Here is a 25514-nt window from a genome sequence, read left to right as displayed (position 1 = left end):
ACACATCACCGTGCCCAGCTAAACTTTTATTTTTTTTTTGTAGAGATGAGGTATTGCTATATTGCCCAGGCCTGAGTCAAATTCGTGGCCTCAAGCGATCCTTCTACGTTGGCCTCCCAAAGTGCTGGGATTACAGGCGTGAGCCACTGTGCTGGCCCAAGCCATCTGTTTTAGATGATTGCTGCAGGGGAGTTTCAACTAATTGCTTAGATTTTTCAGCTTACTCCAAATTATGCCAAAACTTTCTTAAGAATATATTTTTTAAACACTCAAATGTTCTGGCCGGGCGTGGTGTCTCATGCCTGTAATCCCAGCACTTTGGGAGGCCGAGGAGGGTGAATCACGAGGTCAAGAGTTTGAGACCAGCCTGGCCAACATGGTGAAACCCCGACTCTACAAAAATACAAAAAATTAGCGGGGCGTTTTGGTGGGCACCTGTAATCCTAAATACTAGGGAGGCTGAGGCAGGAGAATCATTTGAACTCAGGAGGCGGAGGTTGCAGTGAGCCGAGATCAAGCCATTGTACTCCAGGCTGGGTGACAGTGTGAGACTGTCTCAAAACAAAACAAAACAAAACTAAACTAAACTAAAATGTTCTTATTTTGTGTTGCCCCTATGACTTCCAAAAACCTTTTCGCTATTACCTGTTACTTAAGGCACAAGTACTATTTCTGAGTACGGGTCTTTATAATTTAATCTCTGCCTGCCTCTTCAGTTTTATCCTTGTCAACCACATTCCTAGAGTCTGTGCAAATATGGAAAGCACAGACACACACAGATGTGTGTGCATGTGAGTGAGTGAGTGCAATTGAGGTTTCACTCATAAATCTAACAAAAATTTTTCAAGACTAGTTAAATATTTGCTTTGTTTCCAGGTTGTAGACAAGTACTCATTGATAATGAAAGTACAAGATATGGATGGCCAGTTTTTTGGATTGATAGGCACATCAACTTGTATCATAACAGTAACAGATTCAAATGATAATGCACCCACTTTCAGACAAAATGCTGTAAGTATATAATATCAAAATCTGCCTCTGTCTTATCTGCTGTCATTTTTTATTTAAACTGAATTAATAAAATTAATACTTCATAAAGTATCATACTTTGAAGTATATATATTTTATGAATAAAATTAAAGTTTAAACAAATGATATGTAAATTTATTTTATTTATTCATATTAGTGCTCTTATTATCTCTCTTCTGTTAAAGGACCGTAACATCAGTCTTCATTTGTAATGAAACTTCTTTTATTTACAAGATAACCCTTAATGAAACAATCGTGTTTATGATTCATAGTTTTAAAATAATCTATATAAAATTATAATGGAAAGTATTTTTGGAATGGAAGAAATTTTATTTTTTTCTGTAAAAGTTGTCTATAAAGTAAAATTTCAATTTTCAATGACTTCTTTCTGTTTCAGTATGAGGCATTTGTAGAGGAAAATGCATTCAATGTGGAAATCTTACGAATACCTGTAGAAGATAAAGATTTAATTAATACTGCCAATTGGAGAGTCAATTTTACCATTTTAAAGGGAAATGAAAACGGACATTTCAAAATCAGCACAGACAAAGAAACTAATGAAGGTGTTCTTTGTGTTGTAAAGGTACAGTAACGTGTAATTGATGACTTAGCAAATTAACAGATTTTAGTTAACTAATAATTTAGTCAACTAGTTTCAGATCATAGACTCTGCAAGTTGGAAGAGAATTTAAAATCTATTTAAACCACTATTCCAATCTCAGGCCTGTCTGTCTTCTGTAATTTTATTGCCGATTGCTAGTCACCTAGCTTTTGCTTGAACATTCTCATTTATAAGGATCTCCATAGATCCACTGACCACTTATTCCACATTTGAAATGCTTTGGTTCTCAGAAGTTCTCACTTCTACTGTGCTCAGGTTATTTTTCTTATAACTCATGTATTTGGTTCTGATTCTTCCTCTAATGCTCTTCAGAACAGGTATGATTCTTTTGAAAAGACTGCTATGTTCATTTGAGACTTACCTTCTGTAAGATAAATATTCTCAATTTCTTAATTCTTACATGATGTGACATACAAGCCCATATTCTTCTCGTTTTCTCTATAAATATGCCTGGTTGTATTTGATCCTTTTAAAGGTGATATTGACAATGAAATTTAGTGTTATCTCAGACAGCAATGAACGAACTTACTTTTTATTTAATATGTTGTATATTTGGTTGTGCTGGTACATTCTAGGGTCCAGAGTAGGAAGAGGGTAGGAAGGGATCTGTTTGAAAAGGATTATTGGTTTTATACTTCCTGCCCAGAGCAAAAAAAAAATTAATATTGTCCTGTGGACAAGAATAGGGGTCATTCATTGAGTGAAAGAGGTTTATCTGCCAAAAATAGTATAGTGGCGTCTTTGGTACATAAACCCCTCTATTTGCAGTTATTCCTCCATAAAAATTTCCAAGGCTCATATACTAAGACTTGGTAAGTTCTGTGCACATGTGAAGAGTCAAATATCGACTCTTAACATCAAACCTCCCTATTTCATTTTTCTGTAATATGATCTGCTCAAATTGAATACTAAAAACCAAGTACTTAAAAAAACCACTATGCTTTACAGTTGACAGTAATAGGAAAAGAATAAGAAAATACCACTTATTGCTTTTGTTTTTTATAGTCCAAATCAATCTAGTCTTCATTTGAACTCTCCAGAAAGCAGAATGCAAGGCAAAGACCTGAACATGGGTAGATATTTATGAAGTGGGTCCCAGGAAGCCAATGTTAAAATGGGGAAATAAGACAGGAAAGGAGGAAAAGCCAATCCAGTCTGCATTATTGAGCTCATCACCTTTGGTGTTCATCCATTCAGGAAACCATGTAGAACTTGCCTCATAATTATCCCCTCAAAGATGGATACTTGGGGCATTTACCCCTCACATCCCTTCTCAGTACCCAGACCCCACTGGTTGAAGGTTTCCCCCAGGCATCCTTAAATTCACCGCACTTCTGGATTGGGCTGTGCCTGCTGTCTGCTGAGGGAGTCCTCTGGTTTTAGGGGGACCCCGAGTCTGAAGAGCCAAATCTTTCAGTGGTTGAGATGTAAATCTGTCAGCACTCATGGGAACTGGCTGAGGGGCTGTGGTTGTTCTGAAAAGGGCTACTGTGTATCTCATACAGTTTTCAAGGCTGAACACTTAGGTAGTACAGGCATTTGTTTCGAATTGATGTGATTGCAACAGATATTTTGTTAAGTGTTCTCCTGGACACCCTTCTCCCCTCTTCCTCCTGATGCAGGTGAATCCCAAAATTGGGCCTCAGCCCATTCCTGGCTTCACCCAGAAAAGAATTTAAGAGCAAGACAGCAGTAAAGTGAAAGCAAATCAAACTTATTAGAGCAACAGACAAAGGAAAATGGTTACTCCACAGACAGAGCAGGGCTACTTCCTAGGCAGAGTAGCAATTGTGGATTGCTGACTAGCTCTATTTATAGCTACTCCTTAATTATATGCTAAATAAGGGGTGGATTATTGATGAATTTTCTAGAAAACGGGCAGGAGTTCCCGGAACTGAGGGTTTCTTCCCTTTTAGATCATATAAGGTAACTTCTGGACATTACCATGGCATCTGTAAACCTTCATGGCACTGGTGGGAACGTCTTTTAGCATGCTAATGCATTATTATGAGCATATAATGAGGATTGAGCCAATTAGAGGTCTCGTTCATCATCTTCTTGGTTTAACTGATTGTGGCTGGTTTCTTGACTGCATACTGTTTTGATGAGATTCTGTTTTAATCAGCAGGGTTATGACTGGTGCTCAGAAAACAAGTCCTTCTGATCGCCAACCTCACCCCCACCAAGCCTGGGCTTCTCCTGTAAATAAGTGAAAGTAATAGTTTAAGATTTGGGAAGGGTGGATGATGCTAACTACAGTAGCTTCTGTCAGAGATCCAAGCTCAGACCTTTTGGTATGCTGTCTATCTGTTCCTTGGTCAGAAGGCAGCTCCTCCAGTCTCTCTCAAGGCCGTTACTCAAGAGCCATATGCAGAAACTCTATTATTATCATTATTATTTGATATCAATGGTTTTGTCTTGCTTAGAGGAGATAAAATTTAAATACTATTAGGAATTAAATTTGTATTTGTAAGTTTTTTTGACCAACACAACATGAGCTCTGGTAAACTTTTTCAAAACAGTATACTCTAATTTTTAAAAAGGCCTAATCAATGAGTATATGTACTCAATGGTCTTTTGTATGTTTTTTTTGTCAACGGAGTTCTGACCATAGAGGTATTAAGAAAATATTTCCAAAGATGATTGGAAATTATAACCTATATCATGGAATATTTCTCATTCCATGTGACTGATACGCATTCGTTTCATTTCTGGGTAGCACTCCAGGATTCTCCAGAATGGGGAGCAGTTAGATAAATAATACTTTGCTTTGTTTCTGGTTCAGATTAACCTAATTTCACATCTGGAGAATATCAAAAATTTCCCTAATACATTTGTATATGTTTGTTTCCATTATTTTAAAACATAAGATAGTTGCCCTTATATTTGATATTACATCTTAATTTCTGCATCAGGGAAATACTTTTAATATTTTTAGAATTTTAAAAGAAGTTACCATGAATCAAGTTCCTTTTATGTCACAGAAAATGCTAGGCACTTTACATAAGTTGTACGTAGTTTTCACATTCCCTATATGACAAGGTGTTATTATCCCTATTTTACATTGACTAAAAAAAAAAAAAAAGCAAACCCCAAAAACACAACCACCACCTAAGGCTAATGAAGGTAAATAACTTCCTCAAAGTCAAGCATATATTAACTGTCCACCCTGGAGTACAAACCTGGTCTGCTTTGTTCCCAAATTAATTATCTTTCCATTACCGTGTGCCATGCCTCATTAAGCCCACATGGCAGTTTGTATTCAGTATGTCACAGAATCTATTATATCTGCAGCCCGTTATCATGAAATCCAATTATGTTCTCAGATTCATACTTCATATTAAATGCAAATTAACAATAATGGCTAACATTTATTATTTATTAAATGCCAGGCACTATGCCAAGTGCTTAACCTGTAGTATCTCATTTAATTGTTTTAAATGTCAATAGATTATTTATTACATTTATTCAATAATAAAGCCAGTAATTTTAAATTTTTCAGTAAGCAGTTCATTAGTTCAAAGTTCAAACGAAACAAAATTTCAAGGTTCAAAAGAAACAAAAAACATGGTGTAAAACGTCTCACTTTTACTTGGTCTGTCAGCCACTCAGCTCTCCTTGGAAGAATTCATACATGCCACCTGTTTCCTGTATATTATTCAAAAGGTATTATCTATACACACAAACATGTTTAGGTAATCTTATCATGCTTCTTTTTTAAAAACAAATACATTTTACTTCAATTAGCATATCTCTTGAGTTCATTACATACACATCGGTAATATTTCGTGGTATGGTATGGATATATCATATTTTTTTAACCAGCTTCATATCTATGAAAGTTTAGACCACACCCATGGATATTCTGTATTCCTTATTCTGTGCTTTTCTTCATTCAACAACCTTTCTCTCAAGTCATTACATATTGGTATGTAAATAGCTTTGATGTTTTTTACAGCTATCTATTTTAGACATTACAGTAAAATATCCATCATGTGAATGTAAATTATTATTTAACTAGTTCATTATAAATGGAAATTTAGACCATATCAATTGAAATTCTAATTTATTTTCATTATTTCAAAATATACTACAATGAATATACTACAACTTAAATGCAGGATAATTTTCTAGAAATGAAATGGCTTAGTCAAGGACATGGCTATTTTTTCTGTGGTGGATTTATTGCCTGATTGTCCTCCCGAGAGGCGGTGCATGTTGACATGCTCACCAGAAATGTACACACACGCCTGTTGTAAAATAATTGCCAATGATATTTTCAAGTTTTGGTATTTATCAGTCAAATAGCAAAAAAAAAAAGGTGTTTCAGTGTAGCTGAGCATTCCTTTTATATGAAGACACCATTGAATATATTTCATATCTTCAAGCTCACTAGTCCTGTCTTTTAGCCACTTTCTATGTTTTGCTCTTCTCATCTATTAACTATTCATTTATAAGAGTTTTATGGTAGGAAATATTTTTGCAAATATTTTTACCCATTTTTATTGTTGCGTAAGTTTGCTTGTGTTGGTTTTTGAGCTCTAGGATTTGTTTTGTTGGCAGGGTTTGCTTGTTCAAGGTCACGATGTATCAGAGGCTTCTATGGTTATGAGATTTGTGTCATTATGATGGTATTGACATTATGAAAGTATTTTATCTGAAATTCTTCTAATTTATTATTGATTAATTATCTATCCAGTTAAATTTTTGATCTGTATGAAATTTATCCTAGAACAAATGTGATATGAATCGAATTTTAGTTTTTCTATCTGTTCCAACACAATTCATGTTTTGACATATTTTCATTGTCATAAAATAAGATACATGTATATTTGAGTTTGTTTTTGACTTTCTCTTTTGTACCATTAATTCATTGTTTATTAATTAGCATCTATATGCTGCTGTCTTATTGCTAGCTATTTAAGAATATCAAATGTATAATACGCATTTTAGTATTTGCAGTGTTCCATGCCATTCTTACCTAGTGATCTTCCTTTGTGGATTTTGTTCTTATGAATATCTTGCTTGTTTGTTCTTCCATGTGAACTTTCAGATCAGCTCCCAAGTTTAAAAATATTCCTTTTGATGTTTTTACAATTATATTAACTTTGTAGAAAGAGTTGGGGAGAATTAGCATTTTTCTCATAAGTCATACCCCAGATCGTAATTTCATTTTTTCAGCTGTTGTGTCTAATATCTGTCTAGGATTTACATCCATATCCACAAAAATGATTTATCCATTGTTTTTCCTTTTGTATAATTGCTATTAAGTTTTTACTATCAAGTTTTTGCTTGCTTCATAAAAATAATTTATTTTCCTTATTTTTTTTCCATGCTCTGAAACAGTGTCCCACAAAACCCCCAAAAACATTGAATTTAAAGATTTATTCATCTTTCCAAAACAAGCCCATGTGGTTATTACTCTCATTCTTCTCATTTGCAGATGAGTAGACTGAATCAAAGAGAAATAACATGCTGCAGCCCATACAGCTAGGATAGGTGATTTGTACCCCACAATCAGGTGTTGAATGTCCAAACTATCTAGGAGAGAGAACTCTGTTTGTACATCCAAGATACAAATCCAGATCTGTCTGATGCAGAGCTCTTACTCATAATTCCTGGGCTATTCTCCTTCTGGCTTGGTATCCTTGCTTCCCTTATGTCACCTCTTTTCCATACCTGAGTTACTTAGCTTGATAAAGCCATTACTTCATTTGCACAAGAGGATCTTCTCTTTTTGGAACCTTAATTCATTTCTACTTTTGGGTGTTTCCTTTTTAAATTATATTCTTCTTCTGACATTACTAGCTCCTTTGCTAATCGTACCTTCTCTTTTCCTTTGAGTCATTCATATTATTTGCTAACATTTTGATTAATAAAATTTGCTTTTGCCATGTTATGTTATCCTTTTCATATTTTATCCAAACCCTTAGAAAAGCTGAATTGTCACAAGGCTCCTTTGATAGCCATGCTAGTCTTTGAAAGTATCTTATTCTTTTCCTTGGGAAAGAGTTGTGATTGTGTGGTTAAATCATGTCTTTAAGTACTTTTTTTTTTTTGGAGATGGAGTCTCACTCTGTCTCCCAGGCTGGAATGCAGTAGTGTGATCTTGGCTCACTGCAACCTCCGCCTCTCCACCTCCCAGGTTCAAGCAATTCTGTCTCAGCCTCCCGAGCAGCTGGGACTACAGGCGCACACCTCCATGCCCGGCTAATTTTTTGTGTTTTAGTAGAAATGGGGTTTCACCGCGTTGTCCGGGCTGGTCTTGAACTCCTGAGCTTCGGCAATCTGCTTGCCTTGGCCTCCCAAAGTGCTAGGATTACAGGCGTGAGCCACCGTGCCTGGCATCTTTAAGTACTTTTTAATCTCAGTGAGTCACCTTTTATTTGAAAATCAAACCCTATATAATCAGGGTGTTCAAAACCCATCTTTCTGTCATGTAGGCTATGTACCTAATGATGAGTAACCTCTTGTGTACTGATTAAGGAATGACATCACTATGTTGTTAACTCGAAAGGAATCTTCCTCTTCCAATGCGCTGGTTCTTTTTTGCTAGTGAGAATTGTATTCAGGGAAAGAGTGCACATTATTCATTCCTTTATGCCTCAAAGAATTAAGTAATCAGTAGGCCAAACCAAGAATTGCTTTGGTATACTTCTTTTAGCTGAATAAAGCTTGCAAACATTTTCTTGTTAGTTAGCATCTCTTTTTATCGCATTACATTGGCTGTTAACAAAAACATACATCATTTACTCCCTTCATTTGCCTCTGCGACAGCTTGAGAGATTACTCAGAATTTAGTGTAAAGCACTTATTTTATGCTGTAGTGTTAAATGTCATTCTTACAACAATTTCACAGAAGAGAAAAGTTAAAGACACTAAATAACTTTCCCAGTGCCACACAGCTAGGATGTAGTGTAGGCAGAATTTGAACCTAGCTCTTTGACTCTAAGTATACTCTGTCAAGCACTATGTTAAATTGTTTTCCACAGCTGTGTGATCTTGGAAAGTTAGCCTCCGTGTTATCTGTGAAATGGGAACAATACTTCTCTCTGCCTCCCTAATAGCTTTTCAAATATAATATTGAATGTAAAAGCACTTGGTAACTGTAGGATATTATTATTTTATTTTAAAAAGTTATACTATGTCCTTGAGACTAGTGTTATACTGTTCCATAATGGATAACTTTTCTGTAACCACAAAGCATGAGTGATACGGCCTTTTGCTGAGTTCTGGGTAAACTCATTCCATCTCAGTGACTTCTGTCCATTTGAGCAGCAGCAGTGATGCATATGGGCTTGAGTGAGGATGATATTATTCTTGGTCATTCTCAACATGGAAAGTCCTCAGCTCCATTTCCACAGCTATACATTTTCTAGGGAGTTGTCGTCTCAGCGCAGATGTGGGATATTTTTAAACACTTTTTTTTAAATGGCGAAACAAAAACGTACCCTGAGGTGGAAAAGAATTTACATGCTTTCCTATTAATTAATGGGATTAACTAATCTCATTCATCTTTGGGATTTCATCTCACCAGATTTTTAATTTTGGAGAGTTTTAAGCTACTAAGACAATATCCATCTTAAGCGTTGGAAAATGGGACAAAGACACTCCAAGGCTTCAGTGAGTGTTTTTGGATTGAATAGTTGCACCTCCTCCAGTGCAGCCGCTGTTCTCTCCATTTCCATCCATTTCTCATTGCCAGCAGTTGCTCTTACTCTCCGTGTGATCACACCAGCGCATGAGATTTGTGAAGCAGTGTTCATCAGCATCAAATGAACAGATATTAATATTTTTTTCCTTGACTCTCCAGTTTCTGGGATACTCAAACAAAATAAAAAAGATTTTACATACATTTTGTAGATTCTAAGATTCAGAAACTTTTCTGACTTTTTAGTGGACTCGTGATATTAGTGTCTTACTCCGTTAATACCTAGGTGTGGAGAAAGATTTAAAATAATTTTATTCACCAGTTTTGATTATGTTCAATGTTTAGCCAGTGATTGTTCTGATAAGCAGAAAGAGAAATTGAAGAAAAAGTGCTTCAACTTTATAGTACAGTGTAACATAATGTTTTATGGGTTTAACTTGATTTGTTATCTAAAACTGAATTTAATCAAAGATTGATTTGGAAATCTTTTAGAGACCAGTGAGCCAATTAAGCAGCACACGATAGCATAGGGGTTATAGTGTGGGCTAAGGAAATGGGCTCAGGTCAGCCTACCTGGCTTCAAACTCAAGCTCAAATGATTATCTTTTGGCCTTAAAAAAAATAAGTTTATCTCCTTTTCCCATTTTCTGCTCTGTAAAATGAGGATGAGGCCAATAATACTTAGTTCATAATGTCATGAGGATTTAGTGAGTTTATTTTCACTGTTAGAGCAGTGCCTGAGATTCAATGTCATTGAAATTAATCACATTGTATTTCCCTTACTCTGTGTATCCACTGTGAAAATTTCATCGGATGAATTATAGACAAAAGCAAAGTATAATTCTCAAATGTTTAAAAATTTAATTTTCATAAAAATAGGTAGTGGGCATGGATGGATAAAGGTTTTAACTTATTCATGAAGGAACTAGAAAAAAGACAAGTTTATTCCTAAGAAGAAATGAGACTCTGGATGGATTTTGATAAAAGCAAAAGCAGAAATTAGATGGCTCAGTTAGATGCCTTAGAGGGCAATTAAAACAGATATCTGGGCCCCGGCATGGTGGCTCACACCTGTAATCCCCGCATTTTGGGATGCCAAGGGAGGTAGATCACCTGAGTTCAGGAGTTCGAGACCAGCCTGACTAAGATGGCAGAACCCCATCTCTACTAAAGAAAAAAATACAAAAATTAGCTGAGTATAGTGGCATGTGCCTGTAGTCCCAGCTACATGGGAGGCTGAGGCAGGAGAATTGCTTGAACCAAAGAAGTGGAGGTTGCAGTGAGCCAAGATTGTGCCACTGCTCTCCAGCCTGGGTGACAAAACAAGGCAAGACTCTGTCTCAAAAATGAAATGAAATGAAATAAAATAAAATAAAATAAAATAAAAAAACACCCAGACATTGGGGATATCTTTTCTATGAGACAGAAAATGAAATCATTGCACATTTTGGTTTTGTGAAAGTCAACATCAAACTTTACAAGAGTTATAAAATGCCTGGGCCATAGTCAGTAGTAACTGATAAGCCAAATAAAGGCACCTTCCCATACTCAGATGACCCTTAGCCCAACCTGTTAGACAGTGCTCCAAGGAGGGCCATAGGAATACTGTCATCTGTTTGCATTATTTTTTGAATCAGAATCATTTTCCTTAGTAAGACTGAAATTTTTATATTTCACTCTTACTATATATAAAAATTCAGGAATTTCTTTTGTTCAACTCTATAAAACCACCTGCAGAAGCTTTTGGACCATTCTAGGTAAAGGCTTAGTACAGGATCCACTCTCTTTCTAGCAAGGGATAAAAGTCAGTATTAACAAAATGTGAACATAGAATTTATGCAACACTGGTCAGAATGACAAATGTTCACTCGCCATTTGAAATACCAAAAGTATTTTACACTGATAATGACATGCATGGACTTTATTTTAAAGCCACTGAATTATGAAGAAAACCATCAAGTGAACTTGGAAATTGGAGTAAACAATGAAGCGCCATTTACTAGAGATATACCCAGAGTGACAGCCTTGAACAGAGCCTTGGTTACAGTTCATGTGAGGGATCTGGATGAGGGGCCTGAATGCACCCCTGCAGCCCAATATGTGCGGATTAAAGAAAACTTAGCAGTGGGGTCAAAGATCAATGGCTATAAGGCATATGACCCCGAAACTAGAAATGGCAATGGTTTAAGGTAAAATAAATCTATAATCACATACTAATAATGTATTTGTAATCATTGAGATAGTAACTTATTTGAAAACATTTTCTAATGCTAAAGATTTTTTTTTTTTTATTAACAGGTACAAAAAATTGCATGATCCTAAAGGTTGGATCACCATTGATGAAATTTCAGGGTCAATCATAACTTCCAAAATCCTGGATAGGGAGGTCGAAACTCCCAAAAATGAGTTGTATAATATTACAGTCCTGGCAATAGACAAAGGTAAAAAAAAGAAGTTTTAATCTGGTATTTTATAAAGGAATTAGAGAATAAAATATAATTATTCTTATGCAGTTTTTTTGGTGGTAAGTGTATGGAATTCTTTGAAATTAAAGACTCTTTCTGTCTCTCTTAATTATGTAACAAGGTGAAACTGTTTGGTGACAAGAAGCCATGTTTTATTTATCTTTATATCCCCAATAGGGCAGGACCTTAAATTCTTATATATTTCTGTGCTAGAGGACAAAAATAAAACTGAAATCTTAAACTAGATAAAATGGTCTCATCAGACTTCCACATCTGTTTGTGTCACTTTAAATTGAGCTTTAAGTTGAACTATATGTTCAGCCGAATATTAGGTCAAAGTGATCCTTTTCTTGAATTCTGTTCCTTAAAGTAACTCAGAGTTTTTCAACCTTGTCTTCACCTTAAAATAAAAATAATACTCTGTAGATACTTTGTTAGAATAACTGAATCAGAATCTCTGGTTGTGGAGCCTGGGGATCTTATATTTTAAAAAATCTTCCTAGTGGTTTGAATATATCCTGGGATTAGAAATCTTATCTGTAACCACTTTACTGCTCATTAACACCTGGCACCTGGAACTCCCAAAAATAGAGATTGAAATTGAGACATTTATTTTTATTTGGTAGTAATTCTGGTAAAAGATTTATTGGCAGTTGTATCTGATATTATCAGTAGCAATAGTCACTTCAGACTAGCTGTAGATTCTATTTATCCATCTATGTTCTTATTTATTTATCATTTCCTTTAATAATCACTTTATTTAAAAACAGATATCCTATATAGAATGAACCTGGGAGGCGGAGTTTGCAGTGAGCCGGGATTGTGCCACTGCACTCCAGCCTGGGCAACAGAGTGAGACTCCGTCTCAAAAAAAAAAAAAAAAAAAAAAAAAAAAAAAAAAAAAAAAAAAGAATATAATTGAATTTACTTTGAATTTTATTCTTTAAGAAACTATAAAAGAATTTTAAAATAACACTAAACCTTATTCCTCTGTCCTTAGATAATAGGTCATGTACTGGAACACTTGCTGTGGACATTGAAGATGTAAATGATAATCCACCAGAAATACTTCAAGAATATGTAGTCATTTGTAAACCAAAAATGGGGTATACCGACATTTTAGCTGTTGATCCTGATGAACCTGTCCATGGAGCTCCATTTTATTTCAGTTTGCCAAATACTTCTCCAGAAATCAGTAGACTGTGGAGCCTCACCAAAGTTAATGGTATTTAATAAAAAATAATGATTTATAAACTCTGAAATAACTGAGAATAACTGGAGGATAGATTGACTTGCTTACTTACACAAAACATGAAGTAAAACTGAGTCTCATTAATATATTTTAGAAGGATAAACTAACCTTTTATAAATATTGTATGGGGGCTCTGTTATATATAAAATGAAAGAAGTTGTAATTTTTATGAAGGCAAAATTTACATTTACAACAAAGAAAAGCTTTGTTAAAATGTTGGGCAGCTTATCATTAAGACAAACTGTGTGTGTATGTGTGTGTGTTTGTGTGTGTGTGTGTTTTTAAAAATAGTACCGGTGGCTGGGCACGGTGACTCATGCCTCTAATCCCAGCACTTTGGGAACCCTAGGTGGGTGGATCACTTGAGGTCAGGAGTTCAAGACCAGCCTGGCCAACATGGTGAAACCTCCTTTCTGTTAAAAATACATAAATTATCTGGGCGTGGTGGCGGGCACCTGTAATTCAAGCTACTGGGGAGGCTGAGGTAGGAGAATCGCTTAAACCCAGTAGGCAGAAGTTGCAGTGAGTTGAGAGATGGTGCCACTGCATTCCAGCCTGGGGCACAGAGGGAGACTCCGTCTGCTCTCTCCTCACCAATGAGGTGAGGAGAGAGCAGAAGATGTGTAGTTTAAATTGTATTGTAAGCTGACTCTGGAAGTGACGAACTCAGGTGTATAGACTAAGCACTCTAGGGTATCCTGGAAGCGAACTTGGCAGGATATGGAAAGGGATATGAGAAGGACTGTCGAGGGGCTGCTGCCTATTGTAGCAGTTTATGGGGGGTGTCATGTTCTGTACTTCATCCATACTTCACTCTGTTGTTACTGCCATGTTCTTTCATGCAACTGGACTTTTGTGTGTATAGCTCTATCTACATAGAATACCTCCTTTTCCGATTCTTAGCTTGATATTTATGAGCATGATATTTTTTTCATGATATTTATGAACACCTACTATCTATTAAGCACTAGTCCAGATCCTGAGGATTTATATAGAGACGAACAAGACAGACACAATCCCAGCTGAGATGCTCCACCTCTGAAGTTTGTCTTGAATTGGAAGGAGTGGCACCATGACCCTTTGCTACCTGCATTGCAGTGCCTTTCCTGTTGTATTAACATCTGATTACCTCTCCCTTCCAATACATGAGTTTCCTAGAGCTTCCAGCACCTAGCCTAATGCTTAGTAGATACTAACTGCTTCATAAATGTTTGCTTGTTCAATAATTGATTAGTAATGTGCATAAAAGAAGAAACATACCAGAAGAATTAGTACATCCATGTCATTAGAGTTTAGAAGGTTTTAGTAAGAATGCCAAGAGGTTGGGTGGAAGAAAGGGTGGAATCTTGTGGTGAAGGGCCTTGTGTGCCAGGCTGAGAGGACTAACCTTGGTACAGTAGGCAACAGCAGTTATACATTGGGAATGTGCAAGTAAGGCAATGCCATCCCAGGATTTACATCTTTTAAAGGTGACACTGGTGACAGGAGGACAATATGAAGGGAGCGTAGGTGAGTGAAGGAAAATCAGAGGCAAATACACTACTGTGAATAAGACATTACTATGGCTCCACTTGTTGTCTTGAGGGAGTGGAGGGATTTCAAGGATCTTACCTTAGACACAGTGTGGTATTGAGTGGTCCTAAGTAAACCCAAGTGGTAATTCATATTCCTCTAGGGAGCCTTCAGGTATGAGGTGCAGCCAAAATCTTTGAAATTCTTACAGCTACAGCAGAGCATTTAATCAAGGCTTAGGAATTCCAGATGACTTCCAGGGTATGTTTTATGCTACTTTTTCATTTTACTTATTCTATTATAAAAACTCAGGGAGGTTGTAACTGCCATTGAAATTCTGTGGAGCTTTTGGTTAGTTGATAATATGGTCATTAAAATAATAGACCAAGACTATTGGGGAAAATTGACTATCACAGTTGATAAAAGTGAATTGTTATATAGACATTTCTGTTTTGTGTAAGTCTTATAAGTAGCCTGAGTGATATTAATTAGCTTCTGGTACTAAGATTACTTCCAGATACAACGCGTTAATCGTAAACAATCTATTGTGCTTTGAAAAAATTACCTTATCCATATGAATAATGTGCAAATACTAGAAGGTCAGTGGATAAAAGAATGTGAACTTCAGAAACTGTTTGTGTGTACCTGTAGATACATTGGTACTAAAGAAAAATGCTTGAAGCGTATGTTAACAGCCAACCTAACATTATTAGTTTGTATAGATAAACATTACTAGAACACTACTGGGCCACTCCAATGCCAAATTATTTCTTAAGGGCTCCTTTCTAAGGAATTACAAGGGACAACACATATAAGATAATATTAGAGTTTGAAAGGTTGAAGATAGTCCTCCATTTTTATTTATTTTCATGTGGCAGACAGTTCCTTGAGAATGATGCCTTCAAAAACAAACGTGATGAAACAAATGCTAAATGATAAATGATCATTAAAAAATAAACTTCTTTTATTTTCTTTCAGACACAGCTGCCCGTCTTTCATATCAGAAAAATGCTGGATTTCAAGAATATACCATTCCTATTACTGTAAAAGACAGGGCCGGCCAAGCTGCAACAAAATTATTGAGAGTTAATCTATGTGAGTGTACTCATCCAGCTCAGTGTCGTGTGACTTCAAGGAGTGCAGGAGTAGTACTTGGAAAATGGGCAATCCTCGCAATACTACTGGGTATAGCACTGCTCTTTTGTAAGTATTTTCACTTTCTTGAACTTAAAATATATAATAACAAATCTAGGTGAGGGAAAAGATCTTTAAAAAATAATCTTGTCCAAGCATCCGTCAGGTGTGAGTCTCTTTCCAAGTTCCTTTTGTGTTATTACCTGAGTTCTGTTTGAATATTTTCTGTGAAGGGAACATGATCCTTCTTGAGATAAAAGACTTTATGCTTAGACATAATTTTTGAAAATTCCTTAGATTTCACAGAATCTGACAAACAAATAGCCTTTATTTCTTGGTTCCAGTGCCATTCCTTTTAGGGCTAAATAGAACAATCTAAAATTTCTGCTTTAGGAAAGTCCACTAAAAACCACTTTCATTCCATATCTTTTTACCATTCAGCCACAGAGTTATGGGAGATGTTCTGTTCTGAGCAGTATCTCTTCTTGGGTATATCTTGCCAATTTTAAATTCTGTTAACCTCCTCCAGCCTAGATTAGCTTTGTTTTGTGGTAAGAGTAGAAGTTAAGAGCAAAAAACTCAGGAATCAGACTGCCTGGGTTTGTACCCCGCCTTCATCGCTTGTAAGCCATGTGACCTGGGACAAATTACTTAACTGTGCTTCAATTTTCTCATCTGTAAAAGGAATAATTGTAGTAGCCTACCATATGGTGTAGCACTGAGTATTAAATAAGGTAATGCATGTGAAGTGCTTAGAACAGTACATGGTAAATTTCTAATGTGTTCATTATTTTTCATCAAGTCAAAAAATAAACATATCAAATACCTACTGTAGGCGGGAAACTGTTCTAGGTGCTTAGGAAAAATAGGGAAGGTCAAACAAACAAACAAACAGGCAAAAACAATCAATCTGCCTTGTGACAGTTAATGAATAAATTAAATGCTATGGAGGAAAAAAAAAGAGAGGCAAATAATTAGGATCTGTAGTGCCATGGAATGTGTTGGTGAGGGGGGTATTGGTGCCAGTGATTGCAATTTTCAATAGAGAGGTCAGGCCTGAGAAGATTATTTTTAATGATTTTTGGAAGAGGTGAAAGAGTTAGCCAGGTGGAATGCCTGGGGCAAGAACTTTCAGTCAGAGAGGAAAGTCAATGGAAAGGCCCTCATTTGTGATTATGTCTGGAGAAACTAAGGAGTGTCAGGGAAACCAGTGTGGTGAGAGTGGACAAAGGGAAGAGGATTAGGAAATGGAGCCAGAAAGGTAGTGTGGGGCCATGTAGGGTAGGCAAGAGTTGTCACACTTTTTCTGTAAAGGACTAGATAGTGTATATGTCAAGCTTTGCAGGCCATGTGTTTTCCATTGTATCCAATCAAATCTGCCCTTGAAACAATAACACTGCTATAAAAATATATAAATTATGGGCATTACTGTGTTCCAATAGAACAGTACATATGGACTGTAGAATTTGAATTTCATGTAATTTTCACATTATAAACTCTTATTCTTCTGAATTTTTTCAACCATTTAAAAATACAAAGTCTTAGCTCATAGGCCATACAAAAATATGTAGTGGTCTGAGTTTGGGGATTTTGCCAATGCACTATAGGATCTTTTAGACTGAAAGAATTGTTGTTGTTATTATTCTTAGTTTAATTATCATGTATTTTCAATCTCCCACAATTATGATTTAGAATAAGAATTCTTAATAGGCAAGATGCAAAGTAGGTGCAATTAAGATAAGTCTTTTCTAGGAAAGCAGTCTGTCTTTTTCATGTTTTTTGTACACAGTTCTTTTTTTACATTTTCATGTGGCGAAATTACTTTGGAGGGAATCAATACGTTTTTTCAAAGTCTTTGTCTTAAATGTCGATGATTTCTTTTCTTTATGTACTGTTTAACTCATAATTCTAAGTACTTTATTTCGATGGGCAGAATTCAAACAATTAGAGAAAGATAATAAAAAAATACAGATGATTGCTTCTGATTCTAAAATCTAAGCTAGCTGGTGGCATGTTAACTTAGAACAGCCAAGATAATTCATGGGAAGCCATGCTTAGTGGCTTTATCTTCTACTTTGATCCTTAAGTCATAAGAAATAAATGATGATGATTTTATTCTATGTATGCTAAAGTAAGTTATTTTATTTTTATTTTTAAATTCAGCTGTATTGTTAACTTTAGTATGTGGAGTTTTTGGTGCAACTAAAGGGAAACGTTTTCCTGAAGATTTAGCACAGCAAAACTTAATTATATCAAACACAGAAGCACCTGGAGATGATAGAGTGGTAAGTAATTTTTAAATAAATATGTATTTGTATCTCTGATAATTTATTTAATTCATCTTCATAAACTCATTTCAGAATTTAGGAGTTAATTTATATTTTTAATTGAATCAGATTTAGTAGGCATAAATATTATCTGTCAATATGCAAATATTTATATAGTGGTAATTTATTAAACTTCTTGATCCAGATGTATTGTTTTAGTTATCTTTTTTGCACTCTAGTGTTATAGTTTCAACTTGTTCTTTGATGGTGAGAATTTATTATAACAATAATTTGTTTTGCCTGCACTCTACAATGTATATTTCCAGATATAATTTGTTTATGTAACTTGTTAACCATTTATAATGGGGAAAAAAGCTTGCTAAAAGTTCTCAAGTTAACTAGGAAAATATCAATGAGCTATTTCTAAAAGAAAGGGAGAGGGGTCTGGAAGACTACTGCCACTCTTTCCTTATATATTTCTTGGGACTTCTGAGGTGCTTTTATGCTTCTTGTTTTGTGTGAAGTATATATATATATACACATACACAAAAGTACTTACAAGGCATGTTCTGTCCTCAAAAATATGTCAACTTATTTATGAGAAATAGATCCCACTTTTATGGAAAAGCAAAATAGGAACATGACCATAAACCAATATGAGAAAGCACTGTCAGCGTTCAAAAATTCCTATGATACCTATGTGTACTCATGTAGTTTGGATCAACCAGATAGGCTAGTGACAAGAGGTACAGCTTATTTGGTAGCTTAAAGAATAAGAAGGGTTTGAAAGTGAAGAGATGGTGAGAATAGCTAAAGGAGAGGAAAACAGCATAACCTATAAGACTTTTACTTAGTATTTGTTCTTTGCCATTTAATGTTAGAGCTGATTATATTGAGTGGCTACTTCACAATATTTACCTGTTCTGTGTTAGGAACACTTCTAAAAGGGGCTTGGAAATATTAATTTATACAAAAACATAAAATTTCATCTTGAATCTATAAACTTGCTTTAATACAATGAGTAAAAGTGATCATTTTAGCTTTGGATCTGAATTTCATTTGAAGGCATGCACATGGGGTTAGGAGTTGGGTGAATAATCAGGACTGGAAAAGTAAACTTGGAAATTATTGACATAGATAAGGAGTTGTTGATACCCTGTGAGAATGAACTTTGGGAAATGCGACTGTAGGAGGACAGAAAGGAGCAGAGAATAGAAAATATGAAAGATAGTTCTGTAGGCTCAGCATTGCTTTAGTTTGTTTTAAATTCCTCTTTTATCCACTTAGAAATATGATCTTTGAACTTGTGTTTATTACAACAAAACTGTACCATCAAGAAGATTTAATAATGAGGAGAGCTTTTTTTCCTTTTTTGTAATTGAATTTTATTGTAACAGCAACCTAAGTAAAAAAATATAGGGTAGCACTGCCACCAAATGGCTACTTTTCAATTCTTTTTTTCTGGTATTTTTTTCTAAGGCAATATAAATATGACTTTGTAGATATATTTCAGGTGCATTAAATCATCTGTACTTGAAAAATCTTTCAATTTAGTTAAAGACTGCATTTTAAGTAGAAAAGTATTTAAATTGATAAGAAGGTGGCACGAAGGAACCTGAATGTAATGGAGGTTCTTGCCCTGAAAGTAATGTAACTGTTTGGAATGAAAACTGACATGTCGAGGTTACCACTGTAACTAAACTTCTGTCCTATAGCTCAGAGGGTTGGAGTAAAGTTCCAGTATTAAGTTAATGTTTAATGAAGACTTTTTCATTTTAAAGCATTTCCTTGACTCTTTGTCATCCTCTAGTTCCCTCCACATCTCTCTTTTTCTTTCAAACTGAACTTTTGGAAAGAAAAAGGTATATTTGATTTCTCTATGATACTACTTCCTGCTTACCCAGCACTCCTTGGAAATTCTTTTGACAAAGGTGATCAATGGCTGTTCTTTCACTTAAATCCAATGGACACTTATACTTTAATTTAACCCATTCTTACCTGGCTGTGATTTTTCTGTTGTTGTTAACATCATTGGCTGCTCCCACTCCTTATCATATTCTCTCTTCATGGCTTCAGAATCCTGCCTCTTTGGTTTTCTCTGTTGTCTCAGTGGCTACTCAGATCTGGCCTGTCACAGCTGTCTCTTACCCACCACTTAAAATGTGATTTTTCTTGTGGTTCTATCCTTAGCCCTTTTTTCTTTTGGTTGACAATTTTCTCGGGATAGGTCTTCTATTCCCATGGCCTCAACTATCACGTATTTGGGAGTGACTCCCAGAATTATATCTCCAGCTCAAAGCTCTCATCTGAGTTCCAAATCCAAATATTCATATATTCATCTTGGACATCCCACATGTTTCTAAAGTTTACCGTATCTAAACTTTAGTTGCTCACTCTCCTCTTGCCCATAAGCACATCTTTCCTCCCTGTTTCAGTGAGTTGTACCATCTACCTATTTGCTTTCATGGAACACAAAAGAATAATTTCTGACTCTGTCCTTGATTGCCTCATCAATCTAGATACTTGTAGACTCTCTATGGAGTCCACCTCCTTCTTTCAATCATGACTGCTTCTACCTTGGCTTAGGTCCTTATCATTTTCACCTGGAATATCAGATCAGATCAGATGCAGTGACCGCCATCTGACCTCCATGACACTAAATTTGTCTTATTTTTCTTCCACATTATTGCCTAGAATGATATTTTTGAAATGTGTTTCCCTCTGTAATGAGTTAAAATTCTTCACAGTCCCTATAATCTTCATAATAAAGTATTTTTTTTTAGCATGGCATATAGATCTTTATATATTATAGCCTTTTATAACCTCTCCAGCCTCCCCCCAACGCCAATCTTATGTGGTAGCTGTTCTCAACTGATTGAAGTTGGGGACCCCTGAAGGACATTGTTTGCCTTTTGCCTCCAGACCCTTCTGCAGTGGTTGCCTTGTTTGTCCCACTCCTCCTAGTCCCTAGTCTCTTAGCTTAGAGTTTTTCCAGTCTATTTCACTTACCCTGTTTGGATTTGAATTTTAATGCTCTACTTCTGTGCTCCTGTAGCATTTTGTGCTCACCTACATCGTAGAGTAATCACATTCTTAAAGTATTTGTTTTTCTCTATCCTTGGAATAAGAGCTTCTTGGAGCCATCGAGAGACTATGCCTATCTTTATATCTCTAGGCTTTTGCATTTGCTATGGGTGAAATTTGTCCCTAAAAGCTGATGTGTTGGAAACTTAATCCCCAATGCAACAGTGTTGAGAGGTGAGACCTTTAGCAGGTGATTAGATCATGAAGGCTCTGCTCTTATGAATGGATTACTGTCCTTACCATGGGAATGGGTTTATTATCATGAAAGCTTATTGTAAAACAAGTTCAGTCCCCTGTTGCTCCTCTCTTTCTCTCTACCTCTCCCTCTCACTCTTACTCTTTTGCCCTTCCACATTCTGCCATGGGATGGGCCCTCGCCTAATGTGAACTCCTTGATCTTGGACTTCCCAGACTTTATAACTGTAAGAAATAAACCTCTGTTCTTTAAAACTTACCCAGTCTCAGGTATTCTGTTATAGCAGCACAAAATGAATGAAGACAGCATCTGGGCGCATAATTAGAAACTGATAAATGTTTGTTGAATGAATGAGTGAATAAAAAGGTTGAATAAATGTCCTCTCTCCTTTGCCTTCTCATGACAACTTAGAATCCATTTCCTCTCAACATGAATTATTTTATTTTATTGTTTTAGTGCTCTGCCAATGGATTTATGACCCAGACTGCCAACAACTCTAGCCAAGGTTTTTGTGGCACCATGGGATCAGGAATGAAAAATGGAGGACAGGAAACCATTGAAATGATGAAAGGAGGAAACCAGACCTTGGAATCCTGCTGGGGAGCTGGGCACCATCACACCCTGGACTCCTGCAGGGGAGGACACACGGAGGTGGACAACTGCAGATACACCTACTCAGAGTGGCACAGTTTCACTCAGCCCCGTCTTGGTGAAGTGAGTTTCCTTACGTGTTTTGACTCTAAAATTTAAACTTCTGAATGGAGAAAAGTAGAAAATTCAAATTAACATGTATTTTCAGAAACTGCTTTTCCGTATTTTTCTGTGGGCCCTCTCTTGCTTGCTCTGTTCATTTTCCTGTGCTCTTTGATTTTGTTACATTATTTAATTTAAAAGAGATTTTATTTCACTTGTCATATTTCACTTAATTTATAAAATCCCATAAATATTGGAGGTTTTTAATATTCTTCACTAACATCTCACTTTTAGTTGTGTATTTACCTGATGAACCCTTTTGATATAGAAGAATGTGAAAGCAATTCTACTTCCTCACAATTACAAACTTTTCAAATGAAATCTGTATTTCTCTGTGAAAACACAAACATTTGAATGCAGTTTTAGGATAAAGATTAAATAGCATGATTTATATATTTTTTATTTTATTGCAAATTGACAAAATATAATTGAATGTGTTTATGGAGCACAAAGTGATATTATGATTTATGTCTGCAATGTAGAATGACTAAATCACGCTTAACATACGCATCACCTCAAATACTTATTTTTTTGTGGTGAGAACATTTGAAATGTACTTTCTTTGCAATTTTGAAATATACAATATACTATTATTAACTATCATCACCATTGCAGGACGTGTTTTAAATATACAAAGCACCATGCAAATGTAAAGTGCTTTTATTCTAAGGAAAGCAAGAATGTGAAAGAAAGAAGAAATTAAAATAAGGAATTCTCTGTTCATACCAAAATCCCCTATGAAGCAGAAGCTTTTTTCTTTCTTTTCTTTCTTTCTTTCTTTTTTTTTTTTTTTTTTTTAAAAAAAGACAGGGTCTTGCTCTGTCGCTGAGGCTGGAGTTCAGTGGTGCAATCTCCGCTCACTGCAGCCTTGACTTCCTGAGCTCAGGTGATCCTCCTATGTTAGCCCCCTGAATAGCTTGGACTACAGGTGTACACCACCACATCTGGCTAAATTTTGCATGTTTTGTGGAGAGGGGGTTTTGCCATGCTGCCCAGTTTGGTCTCCAATTCCCAGTCTCAAGTGATCCACCCACCTTGGCCTCCCAAAGTGCTGGGATTATAGGCATGAGCCACTGGGTCTGGCAAAATCTGCTATGAAGCTTTTAAAATATACGGATGTCTGTGTTCTACTCTAAAAGATTCCTATTTAATGAATTTGGGCTTTCTTGTTTGTTTTGTTTTTGTTTTACATTTCTGAGATGATTCAAATGTGCAGCTAGATAGAAAGCCACTGGATTAGACACTCTTCGGAACTAAAGTTTTACCTCTTTTATCAGAGGACACCAGTGCCATTGCAGGACAAACAGTGGACTTTTCATCCTTGGATGGAATGCAAATGGGTGATACTCTGGTATAGGGCTGTAGGTTATGTATCCATAGCATTTTGGAGGGTCGAATTCAAGTGCTAATTCTTTTTCTACTTCTAGTCAATATTCATGTAAGATCAGGTTGAGATGGAGTGAAGCTTAAGACATAGTCTTAGGAGGGTTCCTCAATTGCACACCAGGTAATGGGAGGTAAGGTTAACAATGTCATGAAGAAAGAACGTAAGTCATGCCAATGGGCTCCACACAGGCAAGGAGTGGGCACCCAGGTGAGGAAAAGGAGGAGACATGGCAGTTGATGAGTTGGCAGACAGGCCAGTGGCAGACAGGGTAGATGTGGCTGAATGCATGGCGTCTTTATTACAAAAGCCCCATTTTTGCAATATGGGTTCTGTTCATTCTTTTCAATTTCATTGAACTTTTCGGTGCATATATATATTTTGCCATGTTTTGGGTTTCTTGGACACTTGATTCTGAAGTTAAATTGGTAAATCCTACCTACTTTATAACTGCATATAATAGTAATTCTAGTTAAAATATATTGTACATTTAATGTGTGCTGGGCATAATATGTGTATTATGCATTATGATTTTGTCATTAATTTCTAAAATAATCTCTTTAGGTGGTCACTGAGATTAAAGGATATTTGGTTACTTGTCCAAAATCATATAGCTAGTTGGTAAAGCCAGAGCTTTGACTCACAACCAAGACTGTTTGACATCCAATCTCAAACTCCCAACAGTATGACTATTGTCTCTATTTTTTGGACTAACCTGACCTCTATGTGTAAAATTTAGGGATAAGCGTTTAATGATAACTTGAATGTACTTAAATATAACACTTGTATACATAATTTTTTACTTATATGGATTATTAGAAATGTAAACTATACTGACTTTATGGTATGGTTGTGATATAGACCAATCATGTGCATTTTTTGTGTGTAGGAATCCATTAGAGGACACACTGGTTAAAAATTAAACATAAAAGGTAAATAAAAATAAATTTTACGTTCATATATTTAAGTTGTTTAAAACTATAATACAATTCATTTTTTAAAAAATTTTACAGAAGTTGCATCGATGTAGTCAGAATGAAGACCACGTGCCATCCCAAGATTATGTCCTTACTTATAACTACGAGGGAAGAGGATCTCCAGCTGGTTCTGTGGGCTGCTGCAGTGAAAAACAGGAAGAAGACAACCTTGACTTTTTAAATAATTTGGAACCCAAATTTATTACATTAGCAGAAGCATGCACAAAGAGATAATGTCACAGTGCTACAATTAGGTCTTTGCCAGACATTCTGGAGGTTTCCAAAAATAATATTGTAAAGTTCAATTTCAACATGTATGTATATGATGACTTTTTTTCCTCAATTTTGAATTACGCTACTCACCAATTTATATTTTTTAAGCAAGTTGTTGCTTATCTTTTCCAAAAAGTGAAAAATGTTAAAACAGACAACTAGTAAATCTCAAGCTGCAGCACGGGAATTAAGGAATTAAGCATCTGCTCTGTTATTTTTTTTTTTTTTACAGATATTTTAGTAATAAATATGTTGGATAAATATTAGTCCAACAACAGCTAAGTTATGTTAATATCACATTATTTTATATTCACTTTGAGTGATAGTTTAAAAAATAAATAAGAAATATTGAGTATTACTATGTGAAGAAAAATTTGGAAAAGAAACACTGAAGACTGAATTAACTTTAAAATGTTGCAGCTCATAAAGAATAGGGACTCACCCCTACTGCACTACCAAATTCATTTGACTCTGGAGGCAAAATTTGTTGAAGTGCCCCATGAAGTAACAATTTTCCATAGGAATATAGTTGGAAAAAAATGTGTGTACATGTATTATTATTAATCAATGCAACATTTAACATGAAATTAAAACAAAGAGGAAAATTGTAAAAACTTGACATGAGGCTGGGGTATAGTTTGTCCTACAATAGAAAAAAGAGAGAGCTTCCTAGGCCTAGCTCTTAAATGTTGCATTATAACTGAGTCTATCAGGAAATAGTTCCTGTCCAATTTGTGTAATTTGTTTAAAACTGTAAACAAATTAAACTTTTCTGGTTTCTGTGGAAAGGAAAGAGAGAACCCGATGGAACAGTAGGTTTGCTTTGCAGTCTGTTTCAAGATTTCTGTATCCACAAGTTAGTAGCAAACTTGGGAATACTCGCTGTAGCTAGGGTTCCCTGTTTTTTGGTAGCAA

At 35.6% G+C, this 25514-nt stretch overlaps 1 protein-coding gene across 2 annotated transcripts in view; it reads left to right on the top strand.

Moving 5' to 3' along the window:
• Positions 1-25160, top strand: part of DSC3 (desmocollin 3) — a 48475-nt gene extending 23315 nt beyond the window's left edge. The window contains exons 8-17 of one of the 2 annotated variants that reach the window (XM_030926159.1): positions 877-1011; positions 1427-1612; positions 11235-11491; positions 11601-11743; positions 12768-12992; positions 15510-15734; positions 17829-17950; positions 21669-21926; positions 24239-24281; positions 24363-25160. In XM_030926159.1, coding sequence (XP_030782019.1) covers positions 877-1011; positions 1427-1612; positions 11235-11491; positions 11601-11743; positions 12768-12992; positions 15510-15734; positions 17829-17950; positions 21669-21926; positions 24239-24265 — 1578 coding nt within the window. In that variant the 3' untranslated portion in view covers positions 24266-24281; positions 24363-25160. The remainder of the gene's footprint in view (positions 1-876; positions 1012-1426; positions 1613-11234; positions 11492-11600; positions 11744-12767; positions 12993-15509; positions 15735-17828; positions 17951-21668; positions 21927-24238; positions 24282-24362) is intronic. The other variant, XM_010380918.2, reaches the window with a different exon arrangement.
• The last annotated feature ends 354 nt before the right edge of the window (positions 25161-25514 follow it).

Source organism: Rhinopithecus roxellana, chromosome 21 (genome assembly GCF_007565055.1).
Source record: "Rhinopithecus roxellana isolate Shanxi Qingling chromosome 21, ASM756505v1, whole genome shotgun sequence".
In the NCBI taxonomy this organism is placed as follows: Eukaryota; Metazoa; Chordata; class Mammalia; order Primates; family Cercopithecidae; genus Rhinopithecus; species Rhinopithecus roxellana.
The sequence above is the reverse complement of the archived record's forward strand: the minus strand, read 5'-3'. Positions and strand labels throughout refer to the sequence as shown.